Source organism: Lepidochelys kempii, chromosome 5 (assembly GCF_965140285.1).
Source record: "Lepidochelys kempii isolate rLepKem1 chromosome 5, rLepKem1.hap1, whole genome shotgun sequence".
Classification (NCBI taxonomy): domain Eukaryota; kingdom Metazoa; phylum Chordata; order Testudines; family Cheloniidae; genus Lepidochelys; species Lepidochelys kempii.
Window position 1 is genome coordinate 42329949 of NC_136384.1, and position 15247 is coordinate 42345195.

Genomic DNA, 15247 nt, shown 5'->3' on the forward strand with positions numbered 1-15247 from the left:
GAAGGCTTTCCTTGCACATCTACACTTTTAAAAATTAATCATATTTCTCTGTTTCATATATGCCTTTCAGCCTGCCAGCAAGTATGTGTTCCCCCCTCTGTCAATCATTATCTCTTTGCATCACTTCTTTGTAAAGTGTTCTGTGATACTTGCTGAAGGATGTCATATGAAAAGTTATATTTCATACAGGAAAACATATAATAAACATACCACCACTACCCTAGTATTTAAGTGCTTCATCTCAGTGAGACTCAGGAGAGGGAAGAAAGAAAAAAGGCAGGTGGGAATGGACAGTTAAGGCTTTTGGAAATAGAACGTAGAGCTTTTTATCTCCAGTTTGCTGGCTTGAATTCAGCCCAAGCTGGGAGTAACCAAAGCCTCTGCAATATGATAGCTATACCAGTGAGCTGTGTAAAATGACTGGAGTCTCAATCCAAATTGTAGTGGACAAGTGTCAACATCAAATGCCACCCAGTTACTAGCAATATTTTTGGCAGTCTTGGTAGAGGTTCTATAGACAAAGGATATAGAGATTTATTATCCTCTGACTCATAGAATCGATAACTCTGTCAAGGATGAGATGTATTAGTGGGATAGTGTGGGGAAACGTATATTTCCATTATCCACGCCGTTGCTTGCTTTTGAGCACAAGAAAGATTTTATCACCCTCAGAGAGTGAAATGTGGCTCACATTAAAAACTTAAATTAAGAAACTGGAAAACTTAATCATAAGGAGTGTACAGTTCAGATCTTGTTATTTTTCCTCTGTCTTTCCCCATCTTAACTTGTGATAAATGTATTTGTTTTTCTTTCTATTTCTTAGGCCATTTGTACACTAGCACTTGTGTCAGCAAAACTTTTGTTGCTCAGGGGTGTGAAAAAAACACCCTCAGAATGACATAAGTTTATTGCCAGCATAAGTGCTCATGTGTACAGTGCTGTATCAGTAGGAGACGGTCTTCTTTTGACATAGCTACCTCCACTAGTTGAGCTGGTTTTATTATGTTGACAGGAGACCTCTCTCCCATCATCATAACGTGACTGCACGAGCACTTTTACAGCGGCACAGCTGAATCAATACAGTTTGTAAGTGTAGACATGGCCTTAGTTTAAATTTGTTTGACTAGACGAAATGAAAGTTCAGTACAGTACTTCAGCTTTGTTATTAATCACTTGAAAAGCTAACTATTCTTGTACCTCTGCAGGCCCCAGGTTATGGTGATGTAAGACTTTCTTTGGAGACTATACCAGATACTGTAAATCTGGAAGAGCCTTTTGACATTACGTGTAAAATAACAAATTGCAGGTAATATCAATTGGTTTTTGAGATTGATTTTTTTTGATAGGCGAAGTTTGGTTTTTTTAGTGCTTGCTGCGAAAGTAAATTTTAAACATGCATCTTTGTAGATGGATATCTATATAGATAATGCCACATATTGCTACCCTTTGTTTGAAATACATTTATATTAGAGTAAATTAAAGTGATCATAAATATAAATTATAAATATATAATTACACCAAAGGGTGGTGGTGATACTACTGGAATGGCTTTGGATGTTGCCAAAATTCTGTGATGGAAGTCTGTGTAACTGTTTGTTATTTTGTATATTAATGTGGATACAAGTTTTAAGTTACAAAACATCTTACATGATTAGCATAAATGTAAACACTAAGTTAAACTACTTCAACTAATTTCCATAAGAATAAAGGATACTTTCAGTGTCAACATTAACTGTCACTTATCCTGCAACCCCTCAGAAGCATTGTTCAATTGTTTTTTTTTTAATTAAATCTATCTAAGTCTTGAATATCAAGTTGGCACTTGACATGACTTGTAATAGTCATGCTACAGTAGGATTGTAAAAGTACCAAAAATAATGTAATTCTCAGCAGTAGCTGAGGCCAGGAAGTAAAGGAAAGCAGTTATTCTGCATTTATCCTTTTTGGTAGTCTTACACATGGGACAAGAAGTGATATTATGGTATCCCAGCATGGCTACCATCTCACTGTACAATTGTTACAGGTTTAAAACAAATATGTAACCGACTAACTTTTGAGACTTTGACTTGTAATAGATCACCTTAACTTCAGTAACAAACCATTCATATCAGGAGTTTCTAATGAGTGCTCACAGAATTGTCAAGCTATTGTACTTCTGTAGTCTTTCTTGAATGGTAAAGAACTAGGTTTATTCCTTATTGTTTGCTTTCATCTAGCAGTGAAAGAACTATGGATCTGGTTTTGGAAATGTGCAATACTAATTCCATTCACTGGTGTGGAGTTTCAGGAAGACAGCTTGGAAAGCTACACCCCAGTTCATCCCTTCATCTTGCACTTACACTATTGTCTTCAGTACAGGGACTACAGGTAAGAGACATCAGTTTAACAACGTAACTGTGAGATATAATATGTATGTAGTGGCTATTTTATGATCACAGTAGTGCAAAACTTATTATCTACTTACTAAAATTTGTACACATCTTTTTCCCATTAGAGTGTCTCTGGCTTAAGACTAATGGACACGTTTTTGAAGAGAACATACGAGTATGATGATATTGCACAAGTCTGTGTAATTTCTTCAAAAGTAAAAGAACATTGAAGAAAAATCCTTTTAACATTTCCCCTGGGGTTTCTTGGACCAACTTCCTAAATTTTACATCTGAATGATGCCAAATCATGTTTAAAACATCTGCAAACGGTATAAGAATGTTTATTTATTTGTGTCTTCTGTGAGCATTTTTGGAATGTTTTAAAATATGTTTTAAAGAGATAACTATACATATTTTATCTATTTGAAAATAAAATCTTTAAAGTCTGAAAATGCAGCTGCCAAGATTTCTTGCACTATTGTATTGAATATGCAGCCATCTTAAGAACGAAGTTATCTACTTCAATGCTGGCTTTAAAGGGGTGCCCATTGTGGCACTGACTGCAGAACTGCTTTAAGTTGGAGGGACTAGCCTCTAAATTGCAAGGTTTGTTGTTTTTTTATTAAAATTCAGTTCTCATTTTCACCCTTCTTCTGTCAGGGACTTGAGGATTTGGACTTGAACTCCAGTGTGCAAGCACCACCCGCTTCCCCCTGGGTACCCAGAATTGTGAGGCACCTCTCCACTACCTGCCCTTAGCAAGCAGCAGTTTTGTCTACCGCCTGCTGTGACTCAGCTCCCTGAAACCAACACCTCCTGTCACACACAAGCACTCTGCACACCTCGCCCTCTCTGTGCAGGATAGTGATAGACACATACCAATCCGAGTCCTTGGAGTGCTCCCTGCAGCATCCAGCCCCTGTCACTGGATACTCTTGGAAATTACCTGATACACAATTAGAATGAATTGTTGGGGGGAGAGGGGACAGTCCATTTTTTCATAATAGACTGTGGAAACTTTTTTTGTATTCACACAGTAAACATTTTTCCCCATGGCCTTGTGTTGGTTGATAATTTCATACTTACCCGAAGTGGCGGGTTCCTATATCCAGGTTATTTTCAAGACTAAATAAAGAAAAGTCCTTCTCTCTGGCTTTTCACATTTTCCGCCAGGGTTATCGCACAGCAATCTTGCCTAGTTTGAAACGTTTATTTTAGACTTTCCACTATTATCTTTTTTTTTTTTAAGTATAGGTAAATGGAGAGAGGTGTTTTGTTTTTTTTTAAATATATGGGATGGATCATGACTAGATTAATAAATTGAGAGCAAGTGGTAGTGGCCAAGCTAAACTTACTCTTTCAGAGCTGTTTTAATCAATATATGCTTGATTGATAGCTTCCTCCTAAAATAGCTAAGTTGCCATGTATGCATGAACAACACAGCCTACCTTCACTCTGCATGTTGTACTCCTGGGGGGAATTCTGCACCAAAAAATTAAGAATTCTGTGCACAATATTTTAAAAATCTGCAAAATTCTGCATATTTTATTTGTCAAAATAATGCAATATAATCACTCTGGTTTCAATTATTTCAGTAATTTATTTAAACTACAATACAATGGATGGAGAATGGGAGTGGGAAGCATTAGAGGAACTCCTCAAACCCCCTTGCCTAATACTAATGTAGGTAGGTTTGACCCTTTATTTTTAGTTATTAGTTAACAAATATATTCTCCCCCTGGAATAATGTTGGTTAAAAAGTCAGTAAAAGTTCACCCCAGAGCCAAGCCTTTCAAACATGACTAGTGATTCTGAGTAACTCCAATTTTGGATATCCAGATTGACAACTCAAAGGGGTCATTTATACAGGGGACAAAATATTTTATAAAATAAGGTCCTCTTTAAGGTAGGTCAACTTGGGCACCTAAAATCACATAATAACATCCATACTGGGTCAGACCAATGGCCCATCTAGCCCAGTATCCTATCTTCCAACAGTAGCCAATGCCAGGTGCTTCTGAGGGAATGATCAGAACAGGTAATCATCAAATGATCCATCCCCTGTCATCCATTCCCAGTTTCTGGTAAACAGAGGCTAGGTACACCATCTCTGCCCATCCTGGCTCATAGCCATTGATGGACCGATCCTGCATGAATTTACGTAGTTCTTTTTTGAAACCTGTTAGTTTTGGCCTGCACAAGATCCTCTGGCAGAGTTCACAGGTTGACTGTGCATTGTGTGGAAAAAATACTTCCTTTTGTTTTAAACCTGCTGCCTATTAATTTCATTTGATGACCTGTAGCTCTTATATTATGAGTAAATAATGCTTCCTTATTTACTCTCTCCATACAAATTATGATTTTATAGACCTCTATCATATCCCCCATTAGTCATCTCTTTTCCAAGCTGAAAAGTTCCTGTCTTATTAATCTCGCCTCATATCACAAGGCATGTTGACAAATCTTGGCCCAGAAGGAGTGATGTGACTTTGTTTGCAGAGCGAGGGGCCAAAACATACCTAAACTTCACAAAAATTAATAGTTTCTAATCACTGGAAAACCATGAGAATCTCATCTCGTTACAAGATAATCAGCTAGACTAATACTGGGACTGTGCTTCCATCTTAGCCTCACTGTAATTATGTTCTCTAAATAAATTACAGAGAGCAAGCCTGGGCCTTCAATTCACTCATCTTTCCCCCTCCCCCAATAAATAACCAACATGCATCTATCAGTTGAGCAAAAGCTAAAGAATAGCAGCTACAGCAATAATCTTATGTTCCTTCTAAATTTCAGCTATTTAATAAAGGGCAACATGCCCTCATGTAATCCACAGAGTTCAATAAGAGTAATAAGAGAAACCAAAACTACTACCCCCCCCCCCAAAATAGAACCTAAGTACCTTCAAATTGATCTGATACACATTTAAGGAGATGTAACCATATGGTAATGTAATTTGAGGTAGGAGATACAGAAGTGATGGGGCTTGTCTACACAGCGAGTTACTGTATGGCAAACCATGGTGTGACTCTGCATTCCAGGACTTTCAGTGCACTAGAGCAGTGTCCACAGGGCAAGTCATAATGCGGTAAGTGGAGGTGTTATAGATTCACATGCCTGACTTGCCACATAGACAAGCTCTTAGACAAGTCAAATTGTGAAAGTGTTGTAACAATTACGGAGTGCTCTCCAACTGTGAGAAGTTCTCTTAAGTTGCAGCCACTATTCTTCTTTGCCTTCAGCAGGAATGTGCAATTATCAGGCCAAAATCATAGGAGAGTTGAAACAGTTTTATAAGAGAAGCTAGCTGAACTCTTGACAATGGAGAGGCTACCCTCTCCCTTGATGGAAAAACCCAAAATTGCATTTCAGCAAAAGAAAATGCTTAAGTTTGGTGCTGTGTGCTGAAGTACAACTTTAGTTGTATTTTTCAAGAGGGACATCAAATAGATGAAAAAAAACATTTCCACACAAGCCTGCTTTTTTGACATTCATATCTTTTAAGAGTGTGAATCAAGTAAACTCTTCATTTTGCAAGATTTTTTCCCCCTTTCCACTGCTTACCACATGAATTTGCTGCTGCACCAGTAATGACAGAAAACCAAACAAATTTTAAATGCATAATTATTTATTTAGTTCACTGAAACTGCAGTTGGTCTAAAATGAAAGCAATATTTGTTTAGATCATGGTTTTCCACTTATCAGTATGAATTTTTTTCAAAGTACCCAAGCTCTCTCTTCAACTACTGATTAAAACAAGTCATGACATTGTGAACAATGTAGCCTGCAGAGTGGCAAAATACATTTTAGCATGAATGAAAACTCTTCCTGGACTTAAATGGAAAGAGTAGTTAATGACAGCTACTGTCCATTAGGGAATTTCAGTGTTCTATTTTTATTAAGCTATAAAGTCCCATCTGTTCATATGCAAAATATAATAGACAGTTGTAAGTTTTATATTGTGACAAGTGTGGCATGTTCCCGCATTAGGTAATGCCATCAAAACTCTGAAAAGAAGCATTCTTGTTACAGATGCTGGAATAAGACTCACATTCTTAACAGTGTGGTATGTAAAATGGAAGTTACAACTTCTAATAAGCATGGTTCCAAGAGTACGGTTCATAGCATTAGTGATGACTACTCCAGAGCAGTTTGACAGGGCTGGCTCTACCAGAACACAGACAGCTGCAGAATACTCAGTAGCTACATGTACATATAACTACAAGCAGAAAGAGTGGCTGTTTTGAGCCCTGACAGCCAACCTTTGTTTATATCATTGTTATATAGAAGAGTATAGTTTAGGATTATTATACTTAACCATCATTAAAGACACTCAGCTTCACAAGACTTTTTAGTAGGAGAGGGTAAGAGAAAAATAAAATATTAAATGAAGATTGTCAGAAGACAAGGGTAAATATACTGGGGCACATCCTTAGCTTCTGTAAAGCCCCACTGTTACTTTTTGTTTGTTTTTTTGTTTCCTTTATTAAATTTAGTGCAAAAAAACCTGGAATTGACACTGGTGTTGCTAAAAAGCTGGAATGGTGAAATATAGTGGAAAATACACTGTGTAAATGGTCTGTTTAACAAGTGCATTATGGAAAAAATCTGCCAAATTATTTTTGCATATGTAGATTCCTAATGAACTATTGTTTGGGGCTTCATCAGTTTTCAGTGTTTTTATAAAAAGCAATTTTTTTTATTAAAAATAATCTGCCTAAAGGCAGATATTAGTTACCTGAACTACAACTGAAAAAAAGCTAAAGTACCTACATAAGTCAGCCAGTGTAAGCACTTCTTTCCATGTGGTCAGCCAATAAAACAGAGTAGCACTCATTCAATTTAGAGCTTAGGGATGTTTGCCTAATGTCTCCAATACACCCCCAAAGTACATTAATGAGCATGTAGTGCAATTATAAATAGCATTCTTTTCAGAAAAAATAAAGCTAATATTCTAATGCCATGTCAGAGTTATTTAATGAATAAAATATAAAGTGTCTTATGCAATGAATGTTAGTCTGGTTTTCTTGTCCGTGTTTGTTTTTAAGACAACTTTTCTCCTCATCTCACCATGGACACAGCTACAAATTTCCCCCCTGTGCAATATATACAGCCTGACAAAATTGGGAATTTTTACCCTCCCATCACCAAACTCAAAGGAGCTCCTGCCTTAGTTTCAAATTCTGCTCTCGCTTACATTCCATGCAATGTCTTCTCACGAGCGCTTAGCGAAGACACTACTTCCCCTGTCAGCACAGGCACTCCACCTTCCTGAGAAGAGGTAGCTTTGTTGATCTAGTGCTGTCTACCCCAGGGGTTAGGTGGGTATAACTGCATTGCTCAGGCGTGTGGATTTTCCACACCCCTAAGTGATGTAGTTATATTGATAAAATTTAGTAGTATAGACCAGTGTTTCTCAACCTCTTTGATACCAGGGACCGGCTTGCAGCCTTCCCAAACTGTGGCAGGGAGATCTCAGGGACTGGCGCAGGTTCATGGACCAGTCGTTGAGAAACACTGAAATAGACCAAGCCTAAGTGTATCCAGCAGCAGTAGATAGCATGAATAGCAAACTGAAGAGAAACAGGTTACAAAAATATTTAAAGAAAAAATACAGAAAAGCAAGGGGGTCTGAAAGTGTCTGGTTAGGAGGGCTGGGAAGAGTAACAGACTGAAAGAACTATTTCATGGCCTGTACACCATTAATCACTTATTTAAAATATACAAGTTATGATATAATTAAACTTCAAAAATCCTTAACTGTGTTTTTTGCCTAAGCCAGTGATTTACCGCACAATGGTACATATTGATTTCTTTGTTCTAATTACCTAAGTTACCTTCAGTGCTAATGACTTGTGCAGGTGTGTGACCAGTTTAACTAATCACAGTTAAGGATTTTTAAACTTAGGTTGTATACTGTATACACACAAGAATGAAGCACAACTTTCCATGCCTATGCTATTAGTGCCATAATGGAGACCTCCAGGGCTACTAAGATGATTTGAGGACATATATAGCAGTAGAAATTCCTTTCCTTCTCCCTTGGCCTGGTCTCTTCCTCTGATTTCTGCACATCTTCTTCCTAGCTCAGTTTTATCATCCTCTCTGTACGTGCAACTCTTAATCATCCCTAGTCTCTACCACTCACCTTCTTCCCACCAGGTAAAGCTGAAATGCATATGATGCTGCTAGCAAAAGCCTCTCAACAAACACTAGGGACACTCAGTGCTACGCAGTTACAGGATTGACGCTCTGGCACATGTTTTAAATCCACATTGCACTCCATCACCCACATAGGCTCATCACAAGGAGCAAAGTGGTGGTCAGATCTATTGTTTCATAGCAGATCTGGTAAGAAGCAGAGCCATGCAAACCTTCACTACTGAACAACAGGCCTTTTACAATGTAATTTTTAAAACTAAATTTCTACGCAGGCATACCACCACCACCACCACCCATTAAAGCATTAGACTCACTTCCCCCCTGAGAAGCCCTGTAGATCACTCCAATGCACAGTCTTGGTGCATAGCAAGTAGCCTCTCTTTAAAAGAGATCCTGTTCATTAATTTGAAAAGCCTAAAGATGATAACTTTTATATATGGGAAGTTTAATAAGTCAATGTATTCAATATATACTAAATTTATAAAGGATTCACTCTATATACACACACTATATGTTCAAACTTGTGTGCAACAGATCTGTTTAACAGATTTATTCTTAACGAACAGACACAAAGGATTTTCTGTCTCATGGCCAAGCAGAATAGTTACAATGATGCATTTGCTACTAGCTATTATATGCGCTTTGGGATTATATACCATTCACATTTCTAGTTCTACAACCACATGCCTCCTTTAAATCAGGAATGCTCTTCAGTGCTGCCACTGAAAGATCTGCTCCGGACATGATTTCTCAGTTGTTCTATGAGCTCTGGATTCTGCTGCTGTATCTGTTGTGCAAACTGTTGTCCCCTGTGTTGAACAGTTTTTGTAAATCAACAAGTGAAAAATAACTGGCATGCAGCACTGATAAGAAAACAGGAAGTTTTATGATCGCTGAAGCTATGTTATGTAAGCAAGCATGACTGGGATATGTATTAAAATGATAATCATGGTGTTATAGCTTTTACTACAGTATTTGAATTCTGTTCTGATGACAGATTGACATGTGTCCATGTTGATTCTTTAGACCCATCAGCTGCCTTTGATGAGAACTATTGTTCACTCACCTGCAGACACTAACATTAGTAAACAAAGCTGCTCTTGAGTGACTCTGCTCCCTTCCTTCTAAGAGATGCCAGCAGGCAATTTGGGTCAATTGTTCTTCTAGCCGAAAGATAATTTGATGTGGGTTTCAGAGATGCATTCTGATACCCATTTTGTGCATGTGTAGATGAGGCCATTGGGAGAACGTGAGGTTACACGGGCTCCATTATGCTGATAACACTCAGCTCTACAAGTGGACTTCACTTCACCCAAAGAGTCTCCGATCTGCATTTATGTGGTGACTAGCCAGGATTGTGGCTTGTATTGAGCTAACTGGCTGAAATTAACCGCCAATGAGACAGCTGAAATACTTGATCACTAGGAAAAACAACTGGAAGAAGTCTCTTACTCCAGGAATAAGCTCTTGAGAGAATTTTGTCCAGGTTGCAGTAGCTACCAATACTGCTTTAATTTGATGTGCAGTGGGCAGGAAGGCTGCCATTTTGGGGATGGGGAGGGAATGGGTCCTTGCCAGAGTGATCCACACTTTTGTTGCCAATAATGTGAACTATTAAAATGGACTCTGTGGGGCTACACCTAAAGACTATTTGGAAATGTCTGCAAGTGTACAATCCAACTGTATGCTTAACATACAAGTACATTACATGTGTGCTGTGTTGTGCACCGGCTTCCATTTGGTTTGTGTCTTATCAAACTAACTGGTTTAGGTCTTGGCTACTGTAGAAACCACCTCCCTCCTCATGTGATATTGCAACCAAGTTGCTTGAAGTAGCAGCCCCTCCCAGTTTAAATGGGAGGAAGCTGCAGGATATTTTCAGCCTTGCATCCTCCTTGCAGCCCTAGGTCTGACAGAGACTGAGTTTGCTGAATTTCAGATCACTCCACAAGACCTATTTATTCTCACAGCCTTTCCTCAAGTGGGTAGGCTGAATATAGCTTGAGGGAACAGGACTTTAGCTGCAGGGAACTGAGAAGTTTTTGGAGGATGCTGGTCCAATGCAATTTGAAAGAAAAATGTACAAGCACCTAAAAATTTAAACAGGCACTTTTAATGACCCAAGTCTAAAAAGCAAATAATGCATGATACCAGAAAGTGAAATTGAGCTGTCAATTTGCTTGTTCAAACTGAATGAATGAAGTGTACAAAGTAAATAAACATAAAATAGTGAAGAGTGAGATGTAAAGTTTAATCATCTAAGATTATCAGGAATACAAAGGCTAAAAATCAGCTTGACACTGTCTCTTTTAAACAGCAGCTGAGTGCTGCTTCTACAAATGTTAGGTAGTTAAAATAATATGTAAATCTTCACAACACTTACGCATGTATGAGGCTTGACAGATCACTTAGGCCACCAACACCTGCAGCAGGGCCGCCAATGGCATTGGACATCATCCCCGACATTCTAGAACAGTTAACACAGCATTGGTATTGTGGTGTTATCTTAAGTCAGTGCCTCTCAAACTTTTTTTTACTGGTGACCCCTTTCACATAGCAAGCCTCTGAGTGCAACCCCCCTTATAAATTAAGAACACTTTTTTAATATATTTAACACCATTATAAATGCTGGAGGCAAAGTGGAGTTTGGGGTGGAGGTTGACAGCTTGCGATCCCCCATGTAATAACCTCGTGACTCCTTGAGGGGTCCCAACCCCCAGTTTGAGAACCCCTGTCTTAAGTGACAAACTGCAGTTCTTTGCTGGGTTACTAGGAAGAGTACTGGATAGATTCATAGATATTAAGGTCAGAAGGGACTATTATGATCATCTAGTCTGACCTCTTGCACAATGCAGGCCACAGAATCTCACCCACCCACTCCTGCGATAAACCTCTCACCTATGAGCTACTGAAGTCCTCAAATCATGGTTTAAAGACTTCAAAGTGCAGAGAGTCCTCCAGCAAGTGACCTGTGCCCCATGCTACAGAGGAAGGCGAAAAACTCCCAGGGCCTCTTCCAATCTGCCCTGGAGAAAAATTCCTTCCCAACCCCAAATATGGCGATCAGCTGAACCTTGAGCATATGGGCAAGATTCACCAGCCAGACACGCAGGAAAGAATTCTCTGTAGTAACTCAGATCCCACCCCATCTAACATCCCATCACAGGCCATTGGGCCTATTTACCATGAATATTTAAAGATCAATTAATTGCCAAAATCATGTTATCTAGTTACTAGTTATTAAGTGAGCTGTAGGGGAAACTAAACTGTGGTAGATCCAGTTACAAAGAGTATAGCTGTAAAGTCAATAATAGGAAGAACACAATACAAATTTTAGTAATTCATTGCCATTTGCTTTTGTTTTGTTAACCCACTCAGACACCACTGGCATCTCTTTTCACTGATATTCCATATTAATACTTACAGTTGTTGAACTTGAGGATTCTGCATTAAACTTGCTGCCTAGAATAAGTACGATGTATTGCAAGTCATAATGCAGTCATATATTTAGTTATCATTGTGGTAGTCATGAGAAGCACAATATATATCGTATTACAATACACAAACCAAGTTAATGACTCGAGACATATGATTCTCAACAAAATGACTCATTACAGCAATGTATTTCAAGGACATGAAGATAATATAATTCATTATACTCTACACCATGAATATCAGTTACAATATACTATTACTGTTCAGGGTAATCAACCATGAAAAAGAGGAAGTCCTTGTATCTCTAGAGCTACCCGAACCCAATGCCCTGGGAATTAGATGTTAAAATGTGTCAGATATTTGGGCAATCATCTTAATGGTTTAAAAAAACAGCTTTGAATTATATACTGCTTAATATTAAGCTTCCATCACTCCCAACTGGAGTCTTATCTAACGTTTTCCTCTAGATAATGATATATGCAAGGATAACAAATTAAAAGCTTTCTAAGTGATAAAGCCTACCCTCAGGAATCTGAGAAGGCTCATGGATTCTAGGCTGTGAGAAGGGAACAGTTAGTCTTGGGGCCACTGGGGATGGTTGTTATTATATTGGGTAAAAATATCTAAGCAGTCGCAGGGGTAGTCTTCTGTGTATGGAATTGTTTAAATGTTTGTATTGTATTTCTGTAGAAGTTCCCAACGCAACTGAAATCTGAAATAAATACATAAAAAGACCCAATAAGCACATCTGCTGTATATAAAATGTTCAGCACATTCACTTTCTCATTGATCTTATCTATTCAACTAAATAAAAATACTTTACTCTTTTCTTCTTAAAACAGGTTTATTAACTAATTTATCCTCACAACACCTCTCCAAGGTAAATTAGTCGTATCTTCTCCATTTTACAGTTGGGGAATGACATACAGAAAACCAAATTCATTGCAAATCCTTGATGTCAATGAAGTCTCATTCGCTTTTATCAGCAGTGAATTTGGTCCAGGAGATTAAAGGCCTGAAACTTGAGCCACAAGTAACTTGTTCAAGGCTAGACAGTGGTAAAAATCAGAAAGAGAACTCAGGAGTTCTTGGCTCCCAGTTCTGGGTTCAATCTACTTGACTGATTAGGCAACCTCTGGAAACAATACAAAAAATCCATTTCATATAGTTAGCTACAGACTGAAGAGAAGATTTTAAACTCAAAACAGATGGGGATTGTCTGGACAATGCATTTGCCCAATTAAGTTACACATGGAGTTCCTGTGCAGCTTAATAAACTAAGCTGTGTAGAAAATTCACTCTACTCCTTCTTCACAGACCATTTCTACCCTACAAACTTTCAATAGGTAACCAGACCTATTGGCCTCTCTTTTAGGTTAGGAGCTATTACATTCTGTGGGGCTACATACTCCAAATTTTACTGTGTACCCGTTAGCACACAGATGTTAAGTTTGACGTGTTGTGGTCTGCTTTGGACAAGAAAGGTTGCCAGTAATGCTGCGATCCACCAGCTGGAATTCTTTAAGAACTCGGAGGAATACAACAGGATTCTTGCACAACTCAGAGATATATGAAATTTAGTCTCCTGATCTACGCTCCCAAATTAATTCAAATCAGTTTGGATAACAGCACTGTGTGGAGTGAAGGTTTATTGAAGGACCATAAACAAAAGGTAATGAAAAACTACAAAGTACAGAGTTGTGTCAAGATGTCACTTTTCAGTGTTCTGTCTGGTCTTGGCTGGTGTTCAATGAAAGCACATTAACAGCACATTAATTAAATTACCAATTGATAATATGTTGAGAGGGAGGTGTCTAGAACAAAAGTGAGTATACAGAAAAAATATGAAAGGATCTCGGCTCAGATCCACTTAGGTGCATAAGTCCCAGTTTTAGGCAACACTGCTATTCACAAAACCTCCACTTGGCTGTTGCCTAATGCTACAGGTAGCTACAGTCACTCAGTGCCTAAGTTTCCACTGTGAAAGTTCCCTAGGCACCTTAGTTTCTATGTTTGGGCATGTGCAGGCCTGTCCCACGCCTAAACCCCAGCAGGATCTACTAACCAGGGGTGTTTGCTCACCGATCTTCCCTGCCGGGCCCAATCTGGTAAGCGTCCTTAAAGTATGCCCACTGGAACAGGCCTCATTCAAAATGGAGGAGAAGGAGGTGGTGCCGCCTTAACCAGTGGGCTATGGGATATTCTGGTGTGGAAATCTTTCAGTCTCTCTTGTTGAAGCTTTCCAACTTTGGATAAATAACTAGAGTCACTGGAGCAAGGGGACTGGCCCCTAGGTCTCCCAAGGTAGGTATCCTTGCCACCAGGCTATAGAGCCATTCTCACACTTTCTCTGCATAGGTGCTGGAACAATTTTTATAATGGGGGTGCTGAAAGCCATTAAACAAAACTGTAAATCCTGTATATGATGGAAACCACTTTAAACCAGTGGTGCTGGCACACCCGCAGCACCCCTAGTTCCAGCACCTATGTCTCTCTCTGGCCCTCTGACTATTTATCCAGACTGAGAACAACCCACATCAAAATATCCCATAATCCAGTGGTTAAAGCACTTTCCTGAGAGGTGGAGGACCACTATTCAAATCCCCTCTCCCAATCAGGCAGAAGGAGGAATTTAACCTAGATCTCCAACATCCCCGGTGAGTACTTCAACCACTGGGCTAAAAGTTATAAGTTGGGTACTACGACCATCCCCATTTTGTGTGGAAAGAGGCATACACCTAACTCATTCTCACAAGAAATGGCTCAGGAACTGTTAGAGGGTAGCTGGCCCTGAATAGGAGTCAGGAGCTGAGTCTATCTCTGACAAGCTCCACAAGGGGAAATGAGGTAACTCAGGTGAACCTGGGGCTAATTAACTCACTGAGTAATTGGTAGGCAGTTAATTAGGCAGTGAAGCACCATGCATGATGAAAGGAAGCTACTCCCAGTAGACTCTACTAAAGAACAGAGGCTCTTGGGGAGAAAAGTGGAATCAAGAACAAGGAAGCTTCCAATGTGAGAGCCATTAAGGGAGCTCACTAGGAAAGGAAACCAAGTACCTGTAAGAATGCTCCTAGGTGGGAGATGCTCTGAAAGGAAGGAATACCAAGTCTCAGCAGAACCTGGTCCTCATGGAAGGATTTCATCATGTAGCAAAAGCCCCCGATTAGAAGATTGTATGTTGTTCTGAGAAAGGGTCTCAGATTTGGGGATCTTGACCCAAGAGTAGAGATCCTTCCTCACGAGATGACAAGAGTCCCTGACTCAAGAAGAGGTTTCTG

The 15247-nt window shown here is 39.1% G+C and overlaps 2 protein-coding genes across 10 annotated transcripts in view; one reads left to right on the forward strand and one right to left on the reverse strand.

The window, feature by feature from the left end:
* TRAPPC13 (trafficking protein particle complex subunit 13) overlaps window positions 1-7376 on the forward strand; it is a 49261-nt gene extending 41885 nt beyond the window's left edge. For 5 of the 8 annotated variants that reach the window (XR_012158897.2, XR_013635768.1, XR_013635770.1 and 2 more), the window contains 4 exons: window positions 1206-1306; window positions 2217-2367; window positions 2495-2698; window positions 3030-7376. Coding sequence is in view for 1 of the 8 variants with exons in the window: in XM_078852778.1 (XP_078708904.1) it covers window positions 1206-1306; window positions 2217-2367; window positions 2495-2599 (357 nt within the window). In the remaining 7 variants the exon portion in view is untranslated. Of the gene's footprint in view, window positions 1-1205; window positions 1307-2216; window positions 2368-2494; window positions 2822-3029 lie in introns of those variants that run through there. The other 3 variants (XR_013635767.1, XR_013635769.1, XM_078852778.1) reach the window with 2 other exon arrangements.
* SGTB (small glutamine rich tetratricopeptide repeat co-chaperone beta) overlaps window positions 5985-15247 on the reverse strand; it is a 38822-nt gene continuing 29559 nt past the window's right edge. For both annotated transcript variants that reach the window (XM_073344082.2, XM_073344083.2), the window contains 3 exons: window positions 11956-11993; window positions 10915-10998; window positions 5985-9340 (listed from right to left, as the gene is read on the reverse strand). In XM_073344082.2, the coding sequence (XP_073200183.1) occupies window positions 9229-9340; window positions 10915-10998; window positions 11956-11993 (234 nt within the window). In that variant the 3' untranslated portion in view covers window positions 5985-9228. The remainder of the gene's footprint in view (window positions 9341-10914; window positions 10999-11955; window positions 11994-15247) is intronic.